General features: G+C 45.1%; 1 protein-coding gene across 1 annotated transcript in view; it reads left to right on the top strand.

Moving 5' to 3' along the window:
* The window catches only part of ESS2 (ess-2 spliceosome associated protein), a 55,155-nt gene that overhangs the window by 22,785 nt on the left and 7,793 nt on the right, over positions 1-24,577 (top strand). Inside the window, exons 3-7 of the mRNA XM_086942706.1 lie at positions 1,127-1,222; positions 9,386-9,555; positions 10,529-10,646; positions 11,196-11,329; positions 20,279-20,381. Coding sequence (XP_086798832.1) covers positions 1,127-1,222; positions 9,386-9,555; positions 10,529-10,646; positions 11,196-11,329; positions 20,279-20,381 — 621 coding nt within the window. The remainder of the gene's footprint in view (positions 1-1,126; positions 1,223-9,385; positions 9,556-10,528; positions 10,647-11,195; positions 11,330-20,278; positions 20,382-24,577) is intronic.

Genomic DNA, 24,577 nt, shown 5'->3' with positions numbered 1-24,577 from the left:
GCTCGTAGGGTGAAAAATAAAATTTATTAGGCCCTCGGCTGGTATCGTTAAAAGGGGTGCAGGGTGAGGTTGTTACTGTGTTTTAAGGTACATCAACCTCAAAAAGTGCGTCAACATGTTTCGGAGTGTAAAAACTCCTTCTTCAGGACGAGGGAATGCACAACTCTCCCCACCTTACTCACTTGTAGTGTAGATGTAAAAGTGAATTCTACAAAATTTCTATATACAAATGTTAGGTGTAATGTTCCTAATAGTGTTTATAATATAATAGTCTGTTGCGCCCAATTGGCGATATTAGAACAAGACTTGTATACTAAGGCAGGATGGCCTCATGAGCCCTGCGTGGTATTGGGGGTTGTCTTTCGGCTCAATGTGGCAACGGTTTCAGCAAGACTCGATAGGCTGCCTTCCCCTCAACGCGGCTCCGAAGTAATCAAACTTTTACATGTGAGTAAGGTGGGGAGAGTTGTGCATTCCCTCGTCCTGAAGGAGTTTTTTTTTTTTGTTTGTTTTTTGTTTGTTTACACTCCGAAACATGTCGACGCACCTACGTAGTCGTGAGTCGTAGCACGCCGCATCCCGTAGAGTGGTGCGAAGACCCCAATGATGAAGCATGACACCAAGGGGCCTGTTGGTGTGTGAGGGGTATTCAAAACAACACTGTGTGCTCCCCACCATAGTAGGGACCACTACCACCATGTAACGGTGCCGCATATGGTGAAAGCTATGCCCTGTGCTGCATGTACATAAGACACGGGCTCTCAGTCACCCATAAATATATCCCATTCAAACACACACGTTCATACATCCCCAAAGATCACGCTTTCACTGACACATTCCCTGTCATAGTGCCCCTAGGCAAAGTATTTTCTTCAAACCATAATATCTGGCTCTATTGAAATTAGGCTTAAAGTCAAGGAAGCCCAGCTGAGGATGTCTGGTAACAATGCTCAGGTTTTTTAGCCTTCAGTAGCTCACGATGATTTTTACTGATCAGAAGTAACTCTCACTACAGAAAAAGTCGGAGGCCCCTGATCTATCTACTATCGCTTCAAAAAGAAATGCAAAAATCTTTAGTCATAGTTTTGGAAAAAATTGCTCATAAAATCTTTTTTCCCCAATGCAGATGTCACCCCAGCCACTTTTGAAACACCAGAGGCTGAACTTGGCACTCCATCCCTGATGAATAAACTCAGAAGTGGGAACAAAGTTGGGACAGAAGGTATGGAGTGCTGTAAGATAATGTATGGATGTTGAAAGTGATAGTTAGGTGGACTGTTAAAAGAAGATGTACATTGGGTGAGAGAGCACATAGCGAGGAATTGGAGGTCTTTCTGGGAGAACATAAGGAGAAGAGGAAGACATTGGCATTAAAGCCCAAATTGTTGAAAGTGTGGCTGCTTCAGGACAATGTAAGGAGAGGAGAGAGCCATTAGAGTGAGAGCACAGAGTGAAATAGGAGAGGCTGGGTATGGGGTATGTCTGGTGGGAGCACAGATTGATGGAGTGGGGTTGAGGGAGGATTCTTCTGAAGAGGAATGCTTTGCTGTGTAAAGGGCTGGTTGTGAACACTGCGAGTAACGAAGAGATCTCGCACTGTGAATTGCAAAGTGAGCTCACCTGCAGAGTTGTGTAAAATAAGGAAGGAGGCCTCCTGGACGAGGGACGAACTGTCAATATTTATTGAAATTGCAGCTAACCTTTCTCTCCAGAGCTCTCAAGTTTCCTGGTTCCATGTGTGTGTGTAGGTCTTGAAGGTCAGGTTAATATCTATGAATTCTCATACCTGTTGTCCTGAACTCTGTAATGGAATAAAGGGGGCAATGCTGGAGGACTTCTGCACGCATGGTATTGAGAAACTAGAGAATTGGTTAAGCCTTTGAGGAGCGTGGAAAGCAAACACATGGTGATGATGGACGGAGCGCTCAAACTTTTCAGACCCTCACCCCCAGTCACAGATCTGGGTTGAATCCATCATCATTCTTTAACTCACATTGCCACCCCAGTACAGACCCAGCCATATGTAAATCAGTCTTGACCCTGTGCCTGATGGGAGCAGTCCAGCCCGAACTGCCAAGCCATTTCTTCCGTTGCCCAGAAACCAGCACCCTGGGACCGGTTTTGGGGTAGCACCCCTCATCAGCCAGGCTAGCTTGAATCCAGTGGCAAATTGAGCAAGGGACTCACGTCTGGGCATACCGTGCCAACGTAGGGCGAACAAAGGAAACACAAGGAGATGGATTTAGGCCCAGATCTCTGTACTGGGGTGAATGTATGACATTGTTCTGCATTCTGTCCATCAATTGTTCTTTTTGCATTTCTCACCAAGAGTGGGACGGGTATGCCCAGACATGGGTCCCGTGCTCTTCATGCCACTGGAGTCAAGCTAGCCTGGCTGATGAGGGGTTAAATCCCGAAACCGGTCCTAGTATGCTTGTTTCCTGTCCAGGGAGGACCTGACCTGGCAGTTCAGGTTGGACTGTTCCCATAGGGAGCACAGTCAAGACTGATTTGCATATGGTTGGGTTCAAACTGGAATGGCATGGGGAGCAACAAAACAATGGATTTAGGCCCAGATCTCTGTACTGGGGTGATTGTAAGACATTGTTCTGCATTCTGTCCATCAGTTGTTCTTTTTGCATTTGTGAGGAGCGTGGACTTTAAGACCCAGATCCTGTATTTGAGATACAGATAAAACTATCCTAAAATGTCCCCTTTTTAGGTCTCGCCTGGCGTTGCTGCGCAAAGCGCTGCTCGCTGGGCGAGAGATATTGTAAGAGAGTAGATTTGAGAAGAGGACTTGAAGCCCGCCCCTCATTTTCATTGGCTGACGTCGCCGTTTATGCTACACGGTGGCCTGCCATTGGAAATGAGTTTTTTAGGCCACTGCCCTTTCTCCCTTTAGTCCTGCTGATCCAGACAGGGTTGTCTGCTTTGCTGCTGTCGCAAAGCAATTTGTTATCTTTATGGGGCCATCTGTGTTCACTCAGCTGCATGTTTATATATGCATCACGCTTGCACTTAAAGTGAAAGTGCAATGCAAATATAAACACGCAGCTGATTGAAAACAGATGGCGAGCGCTTGTTGTTACTGGGGCCGGTTTTGCACCTCTCCAAAACAGAGCTTGAGTCTGCACCCTACAGTAATTTTGCCCTTTTCATTCTTGATGTTATCTAGAAATAAATGGGCTTCTTCCATCAGAGAAAACACATAAGTTATGTTCCCCTCCTGTAACGCTCTTGGACAGGCCAGAGACAAAGAGAGATCCTAATCGCATAGTTCAGAGTTCCTTTCAAGTTTACAGGGGTTTCTACCTCCCGACATACGTCCTAACACTTGGCCCCGGCCCCCGTCACTGATGGCAGCGTGTACAATATACAGAGAAGGGCGGACATGTTTGCTGCTCACTGCCCGGCGACAACACAACTATTTGAGGAGCCCTGGAGCTTGGAGCAATACAATATAGTGGTATCTGACCTTTCCTTCATTTAACATAATGCTTATTTTATTTCTTTACAATACTGGCTTAGGCAGGCCAGAAGGTGGAAGTTCCTCACAGAGTTGTTGGCAGGCATAACTTGTTAAGTAGCGCACGTCACCAGTAAACCTAGATTCCAGTTGAGTGTTTTAGAGCCAGTCTGTCAATAGAAAGCATTACTTTTTCTTGGACAGTAAAACGTGGTATTTCGGGAAGCGGCAAAGTGACTTCGGCTCACAGATTCGCACACCGCTGTCAACAGCAGACTTTGTGGCAATAACAGAAAACGTTATTTTTTGTCTGAGAACAGGAACAACCTCGCTGTGTCGTCTCACTGCACGGCAATGTTGTGGTAATTTGCTACTGAAAGCCGCTTGCTGTCCTCTTTGTAAAAGTGGAAGTCATGTGAGTGACGCACGATTCCTCTGCAGGTGACTCCTATTGGAGTGCAAATTGGGTTACGCTTCATGTTTAGTTTCCGCATTTTAACACCTGTAAACGCACTGGGGCAACTTTTGAAGGTTAATGTCATTTTACTACATTGGAATGTGAATTTGTTTATGTATGTTTCAGTTGGCCATCTGTGCAAAGTTATATTGCCAACATAGAAGGTTTTTAGGGTATAATTTGCCCTCGGGCTGAACTAACAGGGGCAGAGTGTACAGACCGGGCTGAGCTCCCAAGCACAGACCGGTGTGGCATGTATACAGGGAGAGGCTACAGGCCTGCCTCCTGCTGTAACCTGGGTAGGCGCAGGCTGGTCAGAACCTTTGCGGAGCCTGACTCAAAAAGGTGACACAAGATTTCAACCGTGATCATTGCCAGGTGCTACAAGTATTATTAAGTCATCAAAGCAAAGAGTGATGTGCCCTCAGAAGAGGGATGCAGAAGTCACAATATGTCCGGATGCCACTCGGTCTCACTGAGATCTACAGTTGGGCATCCATTTGTTGGATGTAATGCCCTCACACACCCTTGCAGGTGTCCTGCTTCATCATATGGGCTGCTCCTCGTTGGGTCGGCGCTGCAATACCCAACGGGTTCTCCTCAAAGGGGGCACTTTACCAGAGATCTTTTATCCAACAGCCGTTTTGTGAAGTGCGGGGCCAGAAGTGTGTAGACGTGATAGTGATTTAAAACAAGGCTGAGAGTACCTGAATGACATTTTATTCTGGGGGTCTCTTGCCTTAATTAAAAGAAAGAAAACCGACACTTAATGGAATATAATGTTTCCTGCTTATGTATCAGTTAGTGTGTGTATTTAACGGTCAACAAGTTTCTCGCGTTTGTGTTCAATGACTCGCGATTCTTCTGGACCGTACAAAAAGGAGCGGGAACTGTCTACACTAAAGGATCTATCTCAGTATCCAGAAGGTTACACAAAGTGTCACAAAAAGAAGGTGCTTGATGTGTCAATGTACCTGTGATGCGCTGGATCTACCTAAAATAAGGAGACACAAAGGCATGCATAACAGGTAATTTTAAACCAGCATTTGCAATGCAACCGGTCTCGCATTTACGTTTTTTTGAGCTATTGCATTGCAAATCACAATGCCTTTTATTTATGTTTACGTTTTTGAAGCATAAATAAAACGCATTTACAATGCTAGTAGCTTAAACCCGCGTAAATGCGAGACCTATTGCAGACTGTATGGCTGTTTTCACGGGATAGCAGGTTTCATCTTAGCTTTGTACCCAATAATGGTAAAAATACGTCCTGTCCTTTTCTGTTACCTGTGTGGGTATTCAAAGCTGAGTTCTAAAGGGAGAAACGAGGGACATTAACCCCTTCCATGCTGATGACGGCCCCCAGCCGTCATGCATCACTGTGGGCATGTGCTGATGACAGCTGGGGGCCGTCATGAACCCGCCCACTCTTTAAAACGGCCGCACAGGCGCAGAATCGCGCCCGTGCCCAAGGGGTTAATAGCTTGTACCTGTTGACGTACACCCGGTAGCAGACTAGATTTAGACAGCCACTCTCTTTGACAGGCTACAGCCCTGCAGACTCTTTGCAACTCACTTGCAGTACATGATCTAGTCCATATTGGCATCTCTTCTTGGTGGATAGCTTGGATGTTTCAACTTTACCTCACATTCCTCGTATAGAGCAGAACCTTCCACCCACCTACAGAGTTAAATGCCAAACCAAGACTTTAAAACATAACTTGATTTTGATATTGTGCTCCTGTTGAGGTCCCGTAGTCCGATAATTTGATGATATGTTTGTTTGCTATTTCCCCAGAACTTCATTTAAAAAGTGGGAAAATTCCCATGTAAAATAAATGATTGTGAAAATGTTCTTTTGTGAAATCTTATTCGTCTCGAATTATCTCTTTATGGTCTTAGTGAGGAAACTTGTCAAAGTATGAAGCTTGGTAACTTTGTAACATTCAAAATGTGCATTTAGCACCCGCCTAACTACGTGCTTGTTAGAATTAGTATGAGAGCCATGGGCAGACCAGCACCATGGCTGACATGTTGAATGCACACCGTGGTTCTTCATCCAGCAAGAAATGTAAAACGTATATCCCAAAAAGACTTAAAGACAATGACTGAGCCACTTTGAAAAGGGCGGGATCAAAAGATCAACTGGCCTCCCATAAGGCTAATCCATCAAATAATGCTCAAATGTCCTGAAATCCCTACTACCACAAATAGTTCTGAATTATGTTTCTTTCTTACTCGAGACCTGTTCTTTGCAGAATGCAGATTATTCGGCAGTTCCAGAGGTGAGCTACTTGCTAGAACAGTTCTTCCAGTCTTAGATTCGGGGCAGCAATGTTGGTTGACTTGTCATACACCTGACCACCTCCATTTCTAGATTGGCAATCCCTGATGTTGGTAGTACCGAAACCTCCAGTGTTCTTTAGAGTCTTGATCATGGACCACCAATTTTCTCTTGGAGAAAAATAAATGTTTGAATCGAAGCTGGGTCCACCTCTAGCTGACTTGTGAATATATTAGTCCTTGACCAATGCCCCTTTCTCAGAGATATTCTCAATCTCCTATATCCAGTGAGTCTTTTTTTTTTTAACGGAAACTGGTTTTCAGGACTCTGTTGCAAAAAGTCCACTGCTTAAAGCTGCATATAGTCCACTTACCTTCTATTGCATTTTGCATCTTTGCAGTTTTAGTTTTTTCCTGACTCGTTGTTGTGTTAGCATGGCTGAATGTATGCAACAATATTCTGTGCCATCATGGAGATCAATTGTTGGAGGTATTTGTTCCCTCAAGGATTGCCCCTTGAACCACGGGCATTGCCCTTGCTGTCCCTTATTTCAGTGAACCTGACCAAGCGGCGGAACAGAAAGTAAACAAGACTACTTATTGCTTTTTTCAGTTTCTGTACTTTCCACTTTCCCAACAGAAACAAAGAGGAGGATTTTTAGGGGCTCCTACATAGACAGGGGATCAGTCCTCCTATGGTATGGGCATCGGAGCTAAAGAGCTTAATTCTACTACCACGTGTATTTATACATCCACCTCCATGTGTAGTATTGTTGATTCGAAAGGCGTCGACAGATGCTTCTCATTACATATCACTAGAAGATGCGCGTGATGGAGTCCAAGGGCCGCACCCAGTCGGTCTTTAGACAGACTTCCTTTCGTCTCTACGGTTGTCTCGTCCCTTATCCTCACTTTCCCTCCTCGCCCGCCCCACTACTTTCTCTCTCCTCTCTCTCCTCCCCTAATTGTATTGCTGATTGTTTGATATAATGTTTACTTGTTGATCTTCTTCTGGTATATTGTTGAACCACATTGTTGCACTTCCTTTTGTCTCTCCTGTCGTCTCCTCCCGCGTTCTTCTCCCTCTATTTATGTCTCTCCTTCCCTCCTCTCTCAATGTATTGAGACCAAACTATTTTGTCTGATGCCGGATGGAGCTACTTGGTTTAGCTATAGGGGAGATGGGCCGTGGATTCCCTCCTTGGTCGTCACCTACCCAGTCGGTCTTTAGGCAGACTTCTTTTCGTCTCTCCTTATTGTCTCTTCCATAGCTACTATCCTCTCTCCCCTGAGTCTCTCCCCCTGCCTGCTACTCTGCTCACCCCCCTGTCCACCCCCCTGTCCGTTGTGCCCTTTGACTAAGCACTCCTTCTCCCCTTGTTGGGGAAAGATCCAATATTTATACTCTGGAGTCTCAGCGAACCCGCTGAGTGAGTCCACTGTGCCAAGGAAGCCACTCACACTTGAGGTATGGAATGGCACCCCTTGCCAAAGCACTCCCTCTCCCCTTTTTGGGGAAGGATCCAGTATGTAGGCCTTGGAGTCTCGGAGACCCCTCTGAGAGAGTCCACTGCGTAAAGGGTGCCTCTAGCAATAGTGATAGGGAAGGGATACCACTTCCCCTGGGATCACAGCTTACTGGACTTTGGACGTTTCCTTGACTCGTCTACCGGTTTGTGTCCCCGTCACCCTTCCCCTCCTCTCCCTATGCTGTGTCTCTCACCCTCCCCTCCTCTTTCCCGCCTTCATTATCTGTCTACTTCCTCTACTCCAACCCTCCTCCCCTGAATCTCTCACCTTCCTTCTTTTCCCCTTACGTATTTGTGCTTTTTGTTGATCTCCACCTTACAAGTAACTATGTTGCCATGCTCTAAGAACTGTGTAATCTTTGTAACGATGTAACCTGTAACTATGATCCAATGCTCATGTAAAGCGCTCTGATACCTCCGGGTCTAGCCAGCGCTATATAAAACTTTTAAAATAAAATAAATAAATAAATAAGAACCTGATTCTGTTCAAGACAGACGTAATCCTATTTGAATCGAAAGTCAGCCTCAATAACTGTGCAGTTGATAAAGCCCCAGCTGCATTTCTTGGAGGTCTGTCTATTTGAAACTAACTTTTAAAACGTACTTTGGAGAAACAGAATCTGATGGAGCCTATCAAACGCTAAAGCAGGATAAGGACTATCCATGACTAGCCATTTATCTGCCATCCCTGGAAAACCACAGTTTGATTGTAATTATAAACTCAGCCTGTAGACCTGTAAGGTGCATAATAGTATCCTGTCCTGCATGCAAAATATAGTTCACTTGAAAGAACTGCAAAAAGCAAAATGATGCTCCCAGTAATGCTAGCCTGCTACATTGGCTTCCGGATGGAATGGCTTGTCTCACTTACAGGATTAGTATTTTGGACAGCCCCACTGTTTAAAGAAAAACTCAAGATTCAACCAATATCCCCTTATTAGAACACATTAATCTGATGATCATGGCATGGTAGACATCCCCCGATTCAGCTTTCTAGAATCGGGCGAAGTGTACTGTATTACGTAGTCCTTATACGACTATATTTTGTGCTGGGTCTGCCTAGTGTTTGGGTGTATAGCATTTTCAGCAGGCATATGACTTTACACATGATTCCGGGTTACCATTAGAGACCAGAATCGAATTGCATTTGTGATGATGTCTTGCAAGAATTATGTTGTGTTCCTTTTGTAATTTCTGTGGAAGTAACCTTTCCTTTTAGCTTTGGGTGTATGGATGTGGTGTTTAAGAGTTAAGGGCCGAAGAGTTTGCTAACTACTTCTGCTTCTTCTGGCCTGAAAAAAATGTCCCGATGCTTGAAGGATAAAAGTAAGTATGCGGAACCTCTAGTTGGCGAGTGCTTTTGAGTAATGTCATTGCTGAGTCTACAGTGTATTTGGGTCATGTTGAATGTATGTTAGGAGTGGTAGAGGCCTGTGTGGCATCATGGTGAAAAGTGTTCTTTCAAGCCCAATGATAGCCTACTGCATGGCATATCTGTTCTCTATTTGATGTATGAAAGTCTGTTTTTTCAACGTTTGTGTGTGTCTAGATTTTCTGGGTTCTCCTTGACCTTCTATTAATGCACAGAAATGAAAACATAGTGAAGCGGCAGTACAGACAGTTTTTGTGTTTTCACATTCCATCCAGGAGATGCAGAGAAGGATGAAAATAAGGCTTCCCTCCCAGGCCTGGACGACTTCTTAGCTAAGCACACCAGTGAGGACAATGCATCCTTTGAGCAAATCATGGAGGTGGCTGAAGACCGTGAAAAAATGAGGAACAGCTGGCTGCATGAGGCAGAGGAGGAGTCCCTACAGGTGGGGACATCGTTGAGTCGATAAACGCTGTTGTGTGGGCTTGGCTGCATGGGTCAGATAGGAAGTACTACTTGTTGGGGGTTGTCACAAGGGTTGGCTGCATGAATCAGATGGGAAGGCCTTACAGGAGGGGGCATTACCTGGCCTCTGTGGTATTCCCTTGGGTGATTCTAGTGTTGACATTACTGCACAAGTCAGATAGGGAGCTCTTAAAGATGGAGGACTTATTGACTTAGGCCGCAAGGCGTACTTATAGGGACGCTGCTGAGTGTAAAGGGGTTGTCCTGGAAAGCATGGGTCAATGAGGTAGGGAAGAAGGTTGACTGCTGAGTAAATGGTGGCTGTCTTAGGGTGCATGGGGTCATGAGGCAGAGGAGTAAAACATACAAGGACTGTATCTTGCTTGTAAGAGTGCCCTTGCTCTTCTTTCTTGACTTGAAATACCTGGTTTAGTAAATGCACGTATATTGCTTGCATTTGACTGATAATTCTGTAATTTTATAGCGTGAAATCAAATTATTTCCATTCTCTGTGCTTCCCTTAGCCTGATAGCAACAAATAGGAGGATGTTGAGGGGCTAACAGTCAGACATGGGGGAGGGCTTTTTAGGTTGGAGGGGGAGAGTTAATCCTCTGATGTCACTGGGCACTAAAGCTAATATGACATCACTCTACTACTGCAGGCATATGTACATCGACCTCAATATGTAACATAGTTGATTCTGGACATCTTTGCATACTGTTCCCATTGATACTGTGACCACCCTTTACTCTGGGAGTACAGAAACTTTCTGGGTTCGAAGAGTGTCAAGATGCTGCTCTCAGAGGGCACTATGAGTGGAGATGACGAACTGCTGTGTTAAGCGTGTTCTTCCCTACAGCTTGGTTTTCTTGTAGTTTGAGTAGGATGGAGTCTAGCTGCAAGAGGTTTTCATTTGAATGTGTTATTCTGACTTTTCTTTTGTTGATTGTAGAAGCACCAGGAGATCCTGGCACTGCCCTCAGCCGAGCGGCAGGCCATTCAGAGCACTCAGGCAGGAGTGGATACATGGCGGTACCAGGCAAGGAACTCCCTGATGTATTACCCCCCAGGTGAGTCTTGTGCTTCACAAATGCTCAAAAAACTCAACATAACATTTAAAACAAAAGGATAAATAACACCAGTGACAGGTGGATGTCCACTGCAGAAACATGTGGAGGACACTGTCCTCCAACCACAGAGTCCTGATAATGCGAACGATCACTATCATTCACTGTGCTCTCTGTAGGAATGAGGGGTCAACCCGGCGTTCATATCTATTAATTCATTGACCTCTCTTTTGAAGGGGCCCTAATTACATCTTAACACGACCTACATTAAGCGACCATTTATAACCTATGTAGTAGTAATGAGTTGGCAAGGACTTAAAATCTCTGTTTAATTAGTCGTGGTCTTGCTTGAGAGTTGTGAGCCATGCACATTTTGGCACCAGTAGTGAAGGGTCATGTTTTTTTGGCCATTAAAATGATGTCCGCAAGTGTTGACTGGGAACAGACTGGCTAGCAGTGTCTGATGGATAGATGCATTCCGACTACAGAACTTACACTTGTTTGCCACCCTTTATATTGTTCCTCTGAATATTTTTCTCATGTTAATTTTAGGTGTGCCTGATCTTGACGATGTATTCAAGAAGCCCAGAGACGTGATCCACCGGAACACCCGTTTCTTAAAAGACCCCTTTAGTCAAGCCTTGAGCAAAACCCAGCTACAGCAAGCAGCTGCCCTCAATGCACAGGTACAGCACAAGCTTTGCCCCGTTTACTTTTGCTTCTGTTATTCTTTGCGATCCCTCCCGTCTATCTCTTGACTTTTGGTCCTCTATTCTGGTGCTCCTTTTCCTCCCTTCCTTCTGCTCCACTTCATGTTTCCTTCCATTTTCAACTCTCCTGTGTCTTTCCTTAGTCCCTATCTTCCTTCCTCAATTTATTTATTCTTTGCTTATCAATTCCTTCAACGTCCTCAGTCCTGCCAAAAAGTTCCTGTTAGAACTGGCTATTTCTGGTTGGCTAAGGCTGACGCCAAAGCTAGGCAGAAACCACCATTCTAGTCAGGGCAAGGGAGTCACACGCCAAGATAACCCCTGCTCACCCCCTTGGTAGCTTGGCACGAGCAGACAGGCTTATCCCGGAGGCAATGTGTAAAGCATTTGCGCACGCTCACAACAGCAACAACATCCTAGGCACACCACAAAAGGAACTCCACACAAGGTTATATAAAAATAACTTTTGTTTTTGTTGTTTTTTGTTTTTTCTTTAAATCCTTTTTTTATTTTTTTATTTGAGCAAGTTCAATTACATACTACAACAACAAAAAACAAAAAAAAACATAGTTCAATTCATATGTATCAGACATCATAAACAGTTAATAATACAGAGCATATCTGAGGTTCTTAAATCATGATCTCTGATTACGAAAAAATAATAAAAAATAAAAATAAAATAAGGCGTAGAAAAAATGAAGAAAGAGAAATAATAACAATGATCATATGCACAGTTATAATACATTTAGGAAAACTGATAATGATACTGAGTAAGTGTTTCTTGCCCTAAGATCCCCTTTCATTCTCATACCAAAGAGTAATGGGAGCCCATATCTGGGCCCCGAGCAATCTAGATTTCTTCCCTCTTGTTTTATATATTGCTGTTTCTTGTTTATAAGTCCCCAAAAACCGACTTAGCCACATTTGAAAGGTAGGTGCCTCTAGATCTTTCCAACGGGCAGCAAGTATGATTCGAAGGACAGCTATACCTAGAAATACGGACATTACTTCCTCCTTTTTATATCCCAATGAGTCGTCATAGCCAAATATGTACAGGGTCAATGAAGTTCTTAGATTATGTCCAAAGATTTCTGCCCAATAATCAGAAATCATTTTTTTAATTAGATCTAATTTAGGGCAGTCGGCAAACATGTGTACAAGGTTCGCTGCAGACCGCCCACACCTTGGACATTGATCGTTAAGCCTTTGGCCCCAAGTAAATAATTTGGCAGGTGTATAATAGAGGTCATATACAGTTCGATAATGTTGTGCTTTTAAATTAGATGCCAAAAATAATTTAGAGGATAGCATCAATGACATATCCACATCTATGTTGGGGTTATCTAGTTTTATTACCCATCCTCTCTCAACTCGCTCCAAATCATCACGATGACTCTTAATTAAAAGATCATAGATATTGCCTATCCTAGTGGCCCGCCTAGCTATGATTTCAAAGAAAGGGATGATCTCTGATTGTATATTGGGTAAAGAGTATGAAGGCTCTATTTGCCTTAACAACAGCCCTCTGGCTTTGTCCCCTAATGCCAATTCATATATTGATGGTATATTATGTTCTGATAAAGCAGCTGCTGTTGGCTTGATGTTAAATAGAGGGACCATTTGCTGAAGGAGAGTCGCCCATAGGTATAGAGTCAGATTTGGTATGGCTAGCCCTCCCCTATATTGTGGTAAAGTCAGATATGGCATTGCCCTCCTAATTTTCCCATAGCTCCATATAAATTTAGACATACAAGAGTCCATGATTTTAATCATTTTGTCATCGACCATCAGCGGGATTGCCCGAAATAGATATAATATTTTTGGGAAAACGTTCATTTTGAGGTAATTCCCTCTACCTACGATTGAGAGATGGAGGTTGTTCACTCTTGAAAGATCTTTTTTAATTTTCTTTATCAGTGGGTCGTAGTTAAGTTGGTTAATATCTTTCACCTTATGAGAAATACAAAAGGTATTTCTCCAAAAATAACTTTTGTATTGTCAAAACACATCAGATAGTAATCACACAATATACATTGTGCCAACTGGCACAGGCAATATTCACAAGGGGTTATTTACAGGACAGGGCCACATGGGCCACTGTCAGAATCAACACTTGTAGAACTAGAAATACTGTTAGAAATAGCACTTTTGAACATATAACAATCAGTTTCACACATGGTGCATAGAACATTCAGAGGTGTAGGAAAGACACACGATGTATAAACATACATTCAGCGGTGTAAGGAACAAGGCACATGATGCATCAAAACACATTCAGAGGTGCAGCACAGGAAAACACATGATGCATAAAAACATTCAGAGGTGTGGGTAAGACACATAATGCATAAAACGCATTCAGAGGTGTCACAGGCATAATGGCATAGCGCATTACGCCTAACTCACATTTGGGCCTAACCAGTAAAAACTACAGTAGGCAATCTCTCACTAGTCTAAACACATTAGACTCTCCCCCTAAGCATAACTCACATAGTGAAATAAACTCTCACTAGCATAAACCTACATAGGTAAAATAACCTCATAATCACATAGCGCAAACATCACCTTAGGCAATTACTATCATAAACATAACAAAATCACATTGCGCAAAAATCACCTTAGGGCCTTGCGCCCTACCCACATACCAGTCCCCTTGGCCAACTGGCTAGCTCAAGGAGACTCAACAGCCCTGTGTCCAGAATGCCAGGGCGCGCTGCCAATGCAGCGCCAGTCAGGGGTGCGCCACCGGCGCTAACCTAAACGTTGCAGCTGCCCACTAATTGCTGGGCAGCTGGGAACAGTAACAGGGCCTAAACGTTGCAGCTGGCACTAAGTGCTGCGCAGCTGTAGCAGGCCTGGCACCCCTGTGCCATCTCTGTCCCACACAGGGACTCTCTCTCCCTTGGTGCCTAAACGGTGCAGCTGCCCACTAATTGCTGGGCAGCTGGGAATCAGCCAAACTGCGACAGGGCCCTCACTGGCCCTTAGAACAAGGACTGCGCCAAAACCTGGGGGCCCTCTAAGCTCTAGAAATGCATTTGGCGCACTTTGGAGCCCTCTAGACTCTCATAACAAACAGACAGGCAGCCTGTGGGAGCCACTTAGGCTCTATAAATAAACAGGCCCATCGTTGGAGCCCTCTGGCTCTATGAATCATCGGGCCCCTATATGGTGGAGCGAGCTGACTCTGGGGGTTAATAACGTGGGGGCGGCCCACTGCCATCCGGGGCCGCCCTGAATGCTCCTCTGCCATCGGGGAGCGCACAGGCTCCGAAAATCAGCGTGATCCCACAGAGCTTCGCGAACTCTACCTACTGCACATCACGTGGGAGCAGCCCTCTGCCAGGCGGGGCTGCTCACTAGGAACTCTGTCCCGTGCCTCCATGGCACCATGCTTCACCCCGGCCGTCGTCTCCATACCTGCGGGGCTCTCTCTCTGCATAGGAGCCCCGCATCCACCTGCTCACGCCTGCCCCTTCACCCGGTCCCCCATCTCGGGACCGTGGCTCTTTACCGGCACTCGAGGAGGCGGGGTGGGCTCCCGACCTCCTCTCTCTCGCCAGCTTCCTCTCCTCCTATCGCGGCGGGGCAGCCAGCATCTCCCGGCCACCGCAATGGCTTCCCCTAGGCAGGGGGAAGCGGAAATAACGTCCTCCCGGCCCGCCCACAACCAGGCGGCGGGCCGGACAACTCCTTCCGGCGTGTCCCCCCGGGCAGCAGCGGTGAACTCTCGGGGGCCGAAAACAAGGGGTGGGCACCCTCGCAACTGGAATAAAAGCACTACTAAGCGCTTGGGGGGAAAAGTAGAGCACTCCCAAGTGCTACAAGTAAAATACAGCGCTCTCGAGTGCTATAAGGGAGATAAAGCGCTCTCAGCGCTAGCGACAAAATACAGCGCTCCCAGGCGCTTGGGGTGGCGAATAAAGGTCCACAGGTCCAGACAAAGTCCTTCCAGCAAGCCTTCCCCTGGGCCCCAGCAGCAGCATGCCCCTGGCCGATTCAAGTGTCCGAAACAAGAACATTTTGGAAGGGGACACAGCCCCTTTTTATACCATAAAATCCTTTGTCTAGCAGGGTGCAGGCAATGTGAGAACCAGCTAAAACTGGTTATAGGGAACTCCTTTCACTGGCCAGGCTGGGGAAATCAGACGCAACACAGGGGGTGAAGCCAGCATTGTGTGGGGAAAGCCCAGCCCTATTCAGGCCCAGGAGCACTCCTCCCCTCACATCAGCATGCTAATCACTCCATTCACCACCGGTGCAGACCCACCCAGACTCTTGGAGCCTGGCTCACCAGCCAGCTCCAGCCTATCACACGCCAGACACTAATTACACAAACATGCCAACTTCTAGAAGTGGCACTTCCACACTAGACACATTCATGCCACATACATCATTGCGCAGCATTCAATTTCACAAGTTCGCACATACCAAACTCGACCCTGCACCACACCCTTCGCTCCCAAAGTCTCTCACCTTACGAATACCAACCCACATACTAATACCACAGAGCCCGGCACTAACGCCAGCGCACCCTCCCCCCACTCTAGTACCCCCAATCACTCACCCTCGGTTCCCCTCCCCAGTCCCACACTGGACAAGATTATGTCCACCCTCCTCCAAGTCATAGAAGATCTTCACACTATCAAAGAACTTCTCTTCATACACCCCAGACACCCCTCACCCACCACCACTTCCCCGCCCAACAAATCACCCTCCCTCCCCACTGACCCTCTCATTCAATACTCCCCACATTGGACCTCTATCCCCGGTCGCAATCACACCAACCGCCCCAGACGCGCCTTCAATCCCCTTTCGGACCACGACATACACACCCTCCTCCGTTCATATGTCCCAGTTCCCCGTAACCACACAACCACACACCTTTCCATACCCACGATTCACTCAAATCCCCTTAGGCCCCCCACACAAAACAACAGAAGCTCCGTCCCCAATAACCTTAGAAAAGTCCCCCTCTCTCTTGAACCTTCTACCACCCTTTTCTCTCCCCGACTCAAATGCATTCTACTCAACTGCAGATCGGCCCCTAGACACTCCTCCGACATCGCGGATCTCATCATAAATATGGACCTTGACCTAGCCATTCTGACCGAAACCTGGCTTACTGAATCTTCTACACCTGTAATGGACATTTTAGTACCCCCTCCTCCTCCCCCAACTACCACATCATTAGACTTGACAGGGTCGGCAAGATGGGCGGGGGAATCGCATGCATTTTTAGGAGCAGCCTCTCTGTAACTAAAGCCACTTCTCCCTCCCTCACCTCCTGTGAACTCATCTGCCTCAATGTCACCAGCGAGGGCAAACCCGTATGCTCTCTACATGTCATCTACCACCCACCCGGGGACAACCTCACCTTCACCCAACAACTCATGGACACGATCTCAACCAATTCCGGACGGCAGAACACTCAAATCTACCTGGGTGACCTCCATCTCCACTGGAACGATCACAATGGCGCGGTGGTGAATAGTCTTAAAACTTTCCTCAACGCGCTTGACCTTACCCAAATCAGCAACAGCCCGACTCATGACAAAGGCTCTATCCTCGACCTTATCATCGCCAAAGAGGACTCCACCCAACTGGGGGCAATCCAACCCTGTGACTGGTCAGACCACCACATTATCACATTCTTCATCAACGAAAAAGTTAAACTTAACCCGGCTCAACCCACCAAATCCAAGATTTGGAAAAGGGACCTGAAGAAGCTCAACCCCAACTCCTTACCTTCCCACAGCTGCAATCTCCTCATTCCCCCTACTGGCGCCTCGGACGTACTATCTCTGACCAACCTCTACCTCAACTCTATGACCTCAATAATCAATGAAGCCGCCCCCCTGCAACTGAAGAGAGTCTCCACCAAGCACTCTAACCCATGGTATGATGGGTGACTCAACGAAGATAGGCGTGCCATGCGAATGGCAGAGCACACCTGGAGATCAGACCCCTCAGCACTGCACCTTAAAACTCTTAAGAAAAAGAGAAACGCCTACTTTAGGAAAATCAAGCGCTCAAAAACAGATTTCTTCAGCCACCAGGTCGATCAAGCAAAAAACCGCCCAAGAAAACTGTTTGAACTAGTCAAAACTTAAACCAAGGAACAACCTCTACAATCAAACAGCACAACAGGCGATATGCCATCCTGTGAAGACTTCTCTGCTTTCTTTGAGCTAAAGACTGATAACATAAGAAGCGATCTCCTCAATGATGTAAGCCGCTACTCCAGCCCCAACAGCATAACTTCCACTCAACCTAAAAACAACGCGGCCTGGTCTTCCTTCGACACCTACTCAGAAGAAACAATTAACAAACTGCTTGGCACCTTGAAACCCTCTAATCACCTCACAGACCCCTTACCTGCTAATGCTGTAAAAGACTTCATCCCCCTGCTCCTCCCACTTTGGACTAAAATCATTAACAGCTCCCTTCAACAAGGACTCATCTCTGAGTCCCTCAAGGTTGGACAAGTCACGCCTATACTCAAGAAACCTACAGCTGACCCTGCTGACCTAAACAATTACAGCCCTATCACCAATATCCCCACCCTGGCCAAACTGCTGGAAAAATGCGTACAACTCCAACTGACAAAACACATCGATCAGTTTGACCTCCTCAACCCGCATCAGTCAGGCTTCCGAGCAAGACACAGTACGGAAACGGCTATGACACACATAATTGATGACGTCCTCCAAATCCTAGATCATAACGGCACCTGCCTCCTCATCCTACTTGATCTCTCCTCAGCATTTGACACCGTCAAACATGAGAATCTACTTGAGCTGTTAAACACCAGAATGGGTCTATCTGGGACCGTTCTCAAGTGCTTCACTTCCTTTCTACATAACCGGTCTCAAAAGTTCAAGATCAACAACGTGTTATCCCCATCTGTACCTGTAACATTAGGTGTCCCACAAGGATCTTCCCTATCCCCAACTTTGTTCAATCTAGTCATGGAACCACTCACCACTTTGTTACAAGCATCTAATGTTCACTTTCACATGTACGCCGATGACACTCAACTCTATCTCAAACTACAATCCCCGGAAGACATCAAACTTCTGAACTCTACGCTCAGAAACACCCAATCATCTTTGGCCGATAATCACCTCAAACTAAATGCTCTGAAAACTGAGTTCCTTCTGATCTCACCTCCTGCGAAAATCTCCACCACCCAAACCTGGCTCAAGCACCTAACTGCACTCAATGTCCAACCCACTATCGTGGATTCCGCGAAATCCTTAGGCATCACACTTGACACCAATCTCAACATGCAGCAGCATATCAGCAAAGCAACTAAGGGAGCTAATTTCCAAATCAACACTTTGAGGAAACTTAAGCCCTTCCTCCCAGCTAAGGACTTCCACACTGCAGTACAAGCCCTAGTCATACCACGCATAGACTACGGAATCGTCGCTCTCTGCGGACTCCCCCTATCAACAACCGCACCCCTAAGAGCCTCCTTGAACGCTGCAGCGAGACTTATCACTGGATCAAAAAAACATTCACATATTTCCCCTGACTTAAAATCCCTGAACTGGCTGCCCTTCGAAGCCAGGATACAGCTGAAAATCGCTTGTATGACTCACATGGCTGTACACCACAAGTCACCCAATTACCTCACTCAAAAGCTGACTATATCAGGGGGCTCGAGATCCACCAGAAGCACAAAAAATCTCCTCCTGAAACCGCAAAGATTCCGGAAGGAAAAAACATATAAACGCTCCTTCTCTGGAATGGCACCCAGGATCTGGAACGCATTCCCTCCCGAAACAAGGGTTATCTCCTCCACTGCTTTTTTTAAGAAAGAAGTAAAAGCCATCCTTATGGCTAAATTCACTTGAACTCTTTTTGGATATATCGAACACATTGCATCGACTTTGTGTTATTTGCTTATCTGATTGTCTAACTGTACTTTTTGCTTTATCTGATTGCTATCCTATTTTGCTACTCACTTACTACCTACTACTATTTTGTACCCAAAAGTTTGTTTAGCCACCCCCTTGTTTCCCTTACCCCTCGTTTCTGTAAAGCGCTCTGATATCTGCAAAGATCTTGTTCGCGCTATATAAAACTTTGAAAATAAATAAATACATAAAATCAGGAACTACCACGGTCCTACATATTCCCCATTCATTCCTATGGGAGGGCAGGTCACTCTCACCACACACACAGAGAGCTCACGCACTTTACACTGTACCACAGTGAAAAAGTGCGCAGAGGCCTAAAATCACCAACACCAGGTTACAGAAACAGGCTAGGAAAAAGCAAAAAGTTTCGGGGTGAACCTGCCAAAAAGGGCCAGGTCCAACAGTTCCTTATCTCCTTCCCTGTCATTCTTCCGCAAACCTTCTCACTTCCTTCCTCAGTTTCTTATTTCATTCCTTCACACCCTGCTTCCCTTCCTTTCTTTCTCTCATTTCTTATCAGTTACCTCCTTCTACTTTTGCACTCCATTGACCACTCCTTTTTAAAACATTTTTTTTCCTCCCTCCCATCTGCTGCATAATACCCAGATTTCAACATAAAAAATATGTTTCTAGCTCTGATGCGTTAAGATATTAAAAACAAATTCACACTCATGATGCAGCGCAGGCGCATACGCTTTACGAAAGTTATCTGGCCACCTTTCAGTTCCTGACTGTCATATTTGGATCTTAAATTGCTATTAATGAAGTGAAATCTTTAGAAACATTAGCGTGCATTCAAATGTAGAAATAGCTAGCTAATACAACAGGAGAAAGTGCCACATCATATAGCATAATTTGCCTTTTCTTGATGCATAATGCTGTCACATACTTTGGCCTTCAATTGTTGCATAATTTCAGTCTATGACAAACAACTGAATTTTATAGAATGTTCTCTTAGCAGTTTCTTTGCTGAAGGAGTCTCTTCTTTGTTTTTGTTTAGTACAAGCAGGGGAAGGTAGGGCCTGATGGAAAGGAGCTGATACCCCAAGACTCTCCTAAGGTCCAAGGATATGGATTTGTTGGCACACCGTCTCCCATTCCTGGTGAGAAGAAACCTTAAATTATGATTTATGTGTAGATGCACAAAGGATGTAATTGAAATGCAAAGAAGTAGCTTTGTGTCATGCATCAGCAAGGTGCTTAAAATGCTCTTTACTCTTCAGTAACTTGCCTCTGATCACTTTCTACAGGGATATGTCATTAGATTAAAGAACTCAATTGTTTACCATTTTTGGTCAGGGCTAGAAAATCCTTTCGTTCCAGATCACCAAGACAAATCATAATAATTTTGGTTGTGACTGGAAGACCCTGTTGTTTGGCCATCTTCAGTTTGAGGTCCTCTCTGTAATTTCATGACCAAGAATTGCCTTTGCTGAAAGTCCTTTGATTATTGGCCCTGATTAGTTGCCTGACTAGAAATATCATTACCCATGTTGTAAGGGAGATGATGTCCGAACCTAGGTGGATTACAGAAGCCCTAGAAAGTATTTCCACTATCCAGTTCATTGTTACGTCATGTTGAAATAATAGGGTAAGAAAGCTCTAGGTGCCCTTCACATTCTATGGGTGTTCTAGGAACATATGAAGGGCTTCAGTCTCCCGCAATCTTAAACCAGCACTGAGCACTAGCTTTAAAATTCACACAATCCTAAAGAGGTGACTTTTGTAACCACCTCAGTTGCCTCCCACAGAGAGCCTGCAGCTGGTCACTTTGTCTCCCAATAACTAGTTACTCTTTAATTAAGACACTTATTGAGACCGTCACACTTAGTTTACAAATGTAGCGCTTGGTTTCCATACCTGCTGCACTCTTAAATGCTGCGGTGAAGGTGTTGGTTGCCTTGTCTCCAAGCGTGATCCAGCAGAACCTCATTCACTGAGTTTGCTCGGCACACGCATGTCCCAGAAAGGATGGTCCTGCTTGCTATGTTTGTAGTCATGACCTCCTAACAGGAGTGAGATAATGGTGGCTAGCTATAGTGATCAACAGACTTTTATACACCTGTAAATTCCAATCCCTCTTTCTGCACCAAAGAATTTGGTACCAATTGTAGCTGAAAGAGGCCTAAATGATTATGTAAATCGATGCAAAGTCGTATAGTACATAATTATGAAGACATTTAAGAAAGTCTGAAAAAATGTACATCCTACACTTGGGTAACTTTTGATAGCTTGGGCAATCCCCTTCAGGAAAGATGCACACAAAAGACCTTGTTCCATCCTTGGTGGTAAGCATGCTCAATCACAACGGTGTGTGCTTGGCGCCAACATTATGGTTCCCCTGCCGAATATAAAAGAGGGCAGACCATAGTGTGATCACGGCAGAGACTACTCCATCTTGGTTTTGGTAAAACTTTTTCAAAGAATTAAGGGTCGGTGAATTGGCTATATGTCTGTCTGTCGAATTAGGAAGGGTGGACATTTAGCTGTTTTAACTGCCAGTCACACCTTGCCGGTAAGGGGCAGTAAAACACAAATAATGCCCCCCTTAACCATAGGAGATGACTTCCATAGTGGAGGGGATGGGGGGGCATTTTATTTTTTTATTTTCAAATAGAAAATACCACTGCAGGATTTCATTTTTAAAAGAAAACAGTTTGGTGCAAGGCTCTGTCATGTTGGCGGAGCCCTGCACCAAACTGCAGAAAGCATTTACAGGAACCGTTGTGACAGGGTTTCCTGGCACTGCTTTAAGCATGAAAAGAAACAAACGCTAGCTTTGTCGTCATTTCATAATTTGACGAGCGGAGGTGCAGTTAAGGCGACGGAGTAAAGTACTCTGTTGCCCTGACTGCAATACCTCCGCCTGTCAAAATATAAATCGCCCCTTCGCTTCTTGGTTGCGGGCAGGGCATTGGTAACATCAGAGGAAATCATTTGCTTTGCTTTAGGCCTACTCTGTGAAATAAATCTCAGTTACTAGGGTCATGTTGCTCAATGGCCACTTGGTTTTTGGTTTCATAGTATGTTATAAAAATGTTTAGGTCTCGTAGGTTTAAAATTCGTATTCTTGGAAATAACCTCATAGCAGTGACATGGAGTCAGATTCATTAAAATGATATTCCAATGAATTATTGATCTTGAATTGGATGTTGTTTGTGAAAAAGTATTTTGAACCAACATAAGCAAAATGGAAACCATCAACCGATAATCTAATCTAATCAATACTTCCGGGGTGAGCTGTGATCAGTCATGATTATGCCTACTGTGTATACTCACTGAGTATAGTGGCAGTGTGGGCTTGGGATATTCAGAAGTTTTGTCTCAAAGTTCGCCATGGAATCTCTATTTCTTGCTAATTAGTGCCCACATTAACGGCTTCCATCTCTCTTTGTGATACTTGCTTGCAAACTTTGCCTTCATGAGCTCCCCTTCCATGATCCCTAGTACAATTCACATGGCAGCACATTAGACATACCCAAGAGGCGCCAGCCTCTCCTGTGCTACTGTATGTGGCAACAGGTGATAAAAGCGTTTTTTACTGCACGCAGTCCATTCTTTCAGTATTGTGGGTAGAGTGCTTAAAGGTTCACAAATAAACTGCTAAGTACAGTTCTCATATACATGGGGCCGTATTATGGAAAAGCCCCCGGGGGCGCAACAAGCAGTTGCGCCCACTTTGCCCGCCCCCGAGGTACTTTGGTATTTCAGAAGGGGCTGCAGACGCTTGTGCGTCCCCTTCTGTAATACCGATAGCGCACATCTTCCACCAGCGCTATCTTCAGAGGGCGTTCTCTCATTTTCATCCGCGCGTGGCCCCTTTGCCTCTGCGCCTGTGCCGATTTATAGATGTGAGCGTAGAGGCAAAGAAGTTGTCAGGAGGCGCACTGACAGTGTGCCCCCTGATGGCAGCTCTCTGGAAGGGGTAACGAGTGTCCCAAAGACCCCTCCCCCCCCCACTCCCCCAACATCCCCTTGCAGGCGGATGCAGTCACTCTCTGTACCAGCCTGCAAGGAGATCTCTAATCCTCCTTAAAAGTGCAGGGGAGTTGCCCCCTGCACTGTGAAACACAGAGTGGCTTCAAAGCAGCTGCTTCGTTTTTCACATGAATGCGCTGCCCTGGGGGCAGCTCGAGTCTATGGCTGCCCTGGGGCAACAGCACTTTCAATGTAATAGGGTGCAGTTTCCCTGTTTGCGCCCGGCACACCTGTTTTAAGATGCGCCAGGCACAAACAGGGAAAGTTCTCAACAAAAGGCAATGGGTCCAAGGATTCCAGGCCTATATCTGTTTTCACAAAATTTTATAAAAGCAGAGGAAACGTACTCAAAGCTCTGGACCTCTTGAGCTTTAAAATTGTACAGTTTTGAAGAGAAAGAGAGTATGTATTCCTTTTCTATAAATATATTAGTTTGAGGCTGAATCCTGTTTCCTTAAATGCAAAGTGCCATTCAGATGTCAGAGTACTCCAGTTTAGGATTAATTCAAAAAGGAAATCTTTATTGATGCAGATTTGAACACAAACAGCCGACACGTGTTTCGCCCTATGTGGCGAGTGGCGCCAGGGCTTTCTCAAGGCTGTAACGAAGGAAAGGTTGCGTTAGAAAAATTGATATGTGTTTTACGTGACCCCAAAAGAGCAGGAAAAAGAGAAGGAACCAAAGAGTGCAAGGTAGTGAGTGAAAGGGGGGGGGGGGGAATCCTTAAAAGGTTTTTTACATTTTTACATTAGAATAGAATGTAAGGGATAAACTCTTAGATAGAGCTCAGAAATTTCTAATAATTTCTGATTTGTCAAGAAACGGTAGGGTAGTGATGAGGAAGGAGTGAAAATGCTAGCAACGACAGATGGTATTTGCATACAGTATTAGTGGTCAGATGTTATAGATCTAATATTGTGCAGTAGTTCCTAGTGATGCATGCATCTTTGCTTTAGCAAATCCTAATTTCCTTACAGAACAAGTGAAAATGAGGTTTTTTTAAAGAGGGGAATACAGAACACCCGAAGTATCAGTGCAGAAGAATAGCTTTGAGCATTTACAAAGGCATTCATAAAAGCAATACCTATTCCAATTTCATTTAGACATTCTGTTTGTTTATTCAATTTTCTTCATAGTGTGTACTCAACATCAGTAGTTACAAAAACTTAGTTCTGTTGATAAAATGCATCATTTACCATTTGTTTTATACAAGTAATTCACAGTTTCTTATCATTAGATCCTTCATACCATTTCATAGTGTTTTATAAATAGTCACAAGTGATCTTAAAACAATGTTATGGAATTTTATACAAAAACAAA

Source organism: Lissotriton vulgaris, chromosome 11, assembly GCF_964263255.1.
Source record: "Lissotriton vulgaris chromosome 11, aLisVul1.2, whole genome shotgun sequence".
NCBI lineage: Eukaryota > Metazoa > Chordata > Amphibia > Caudata > Salamandridae > Lissotriton > Lissotriton vulgaris.
Note: the sequence above shows the minus strand (reverse complement) of the source record. Positions and strands in the feature narration are given on the sequence as shown.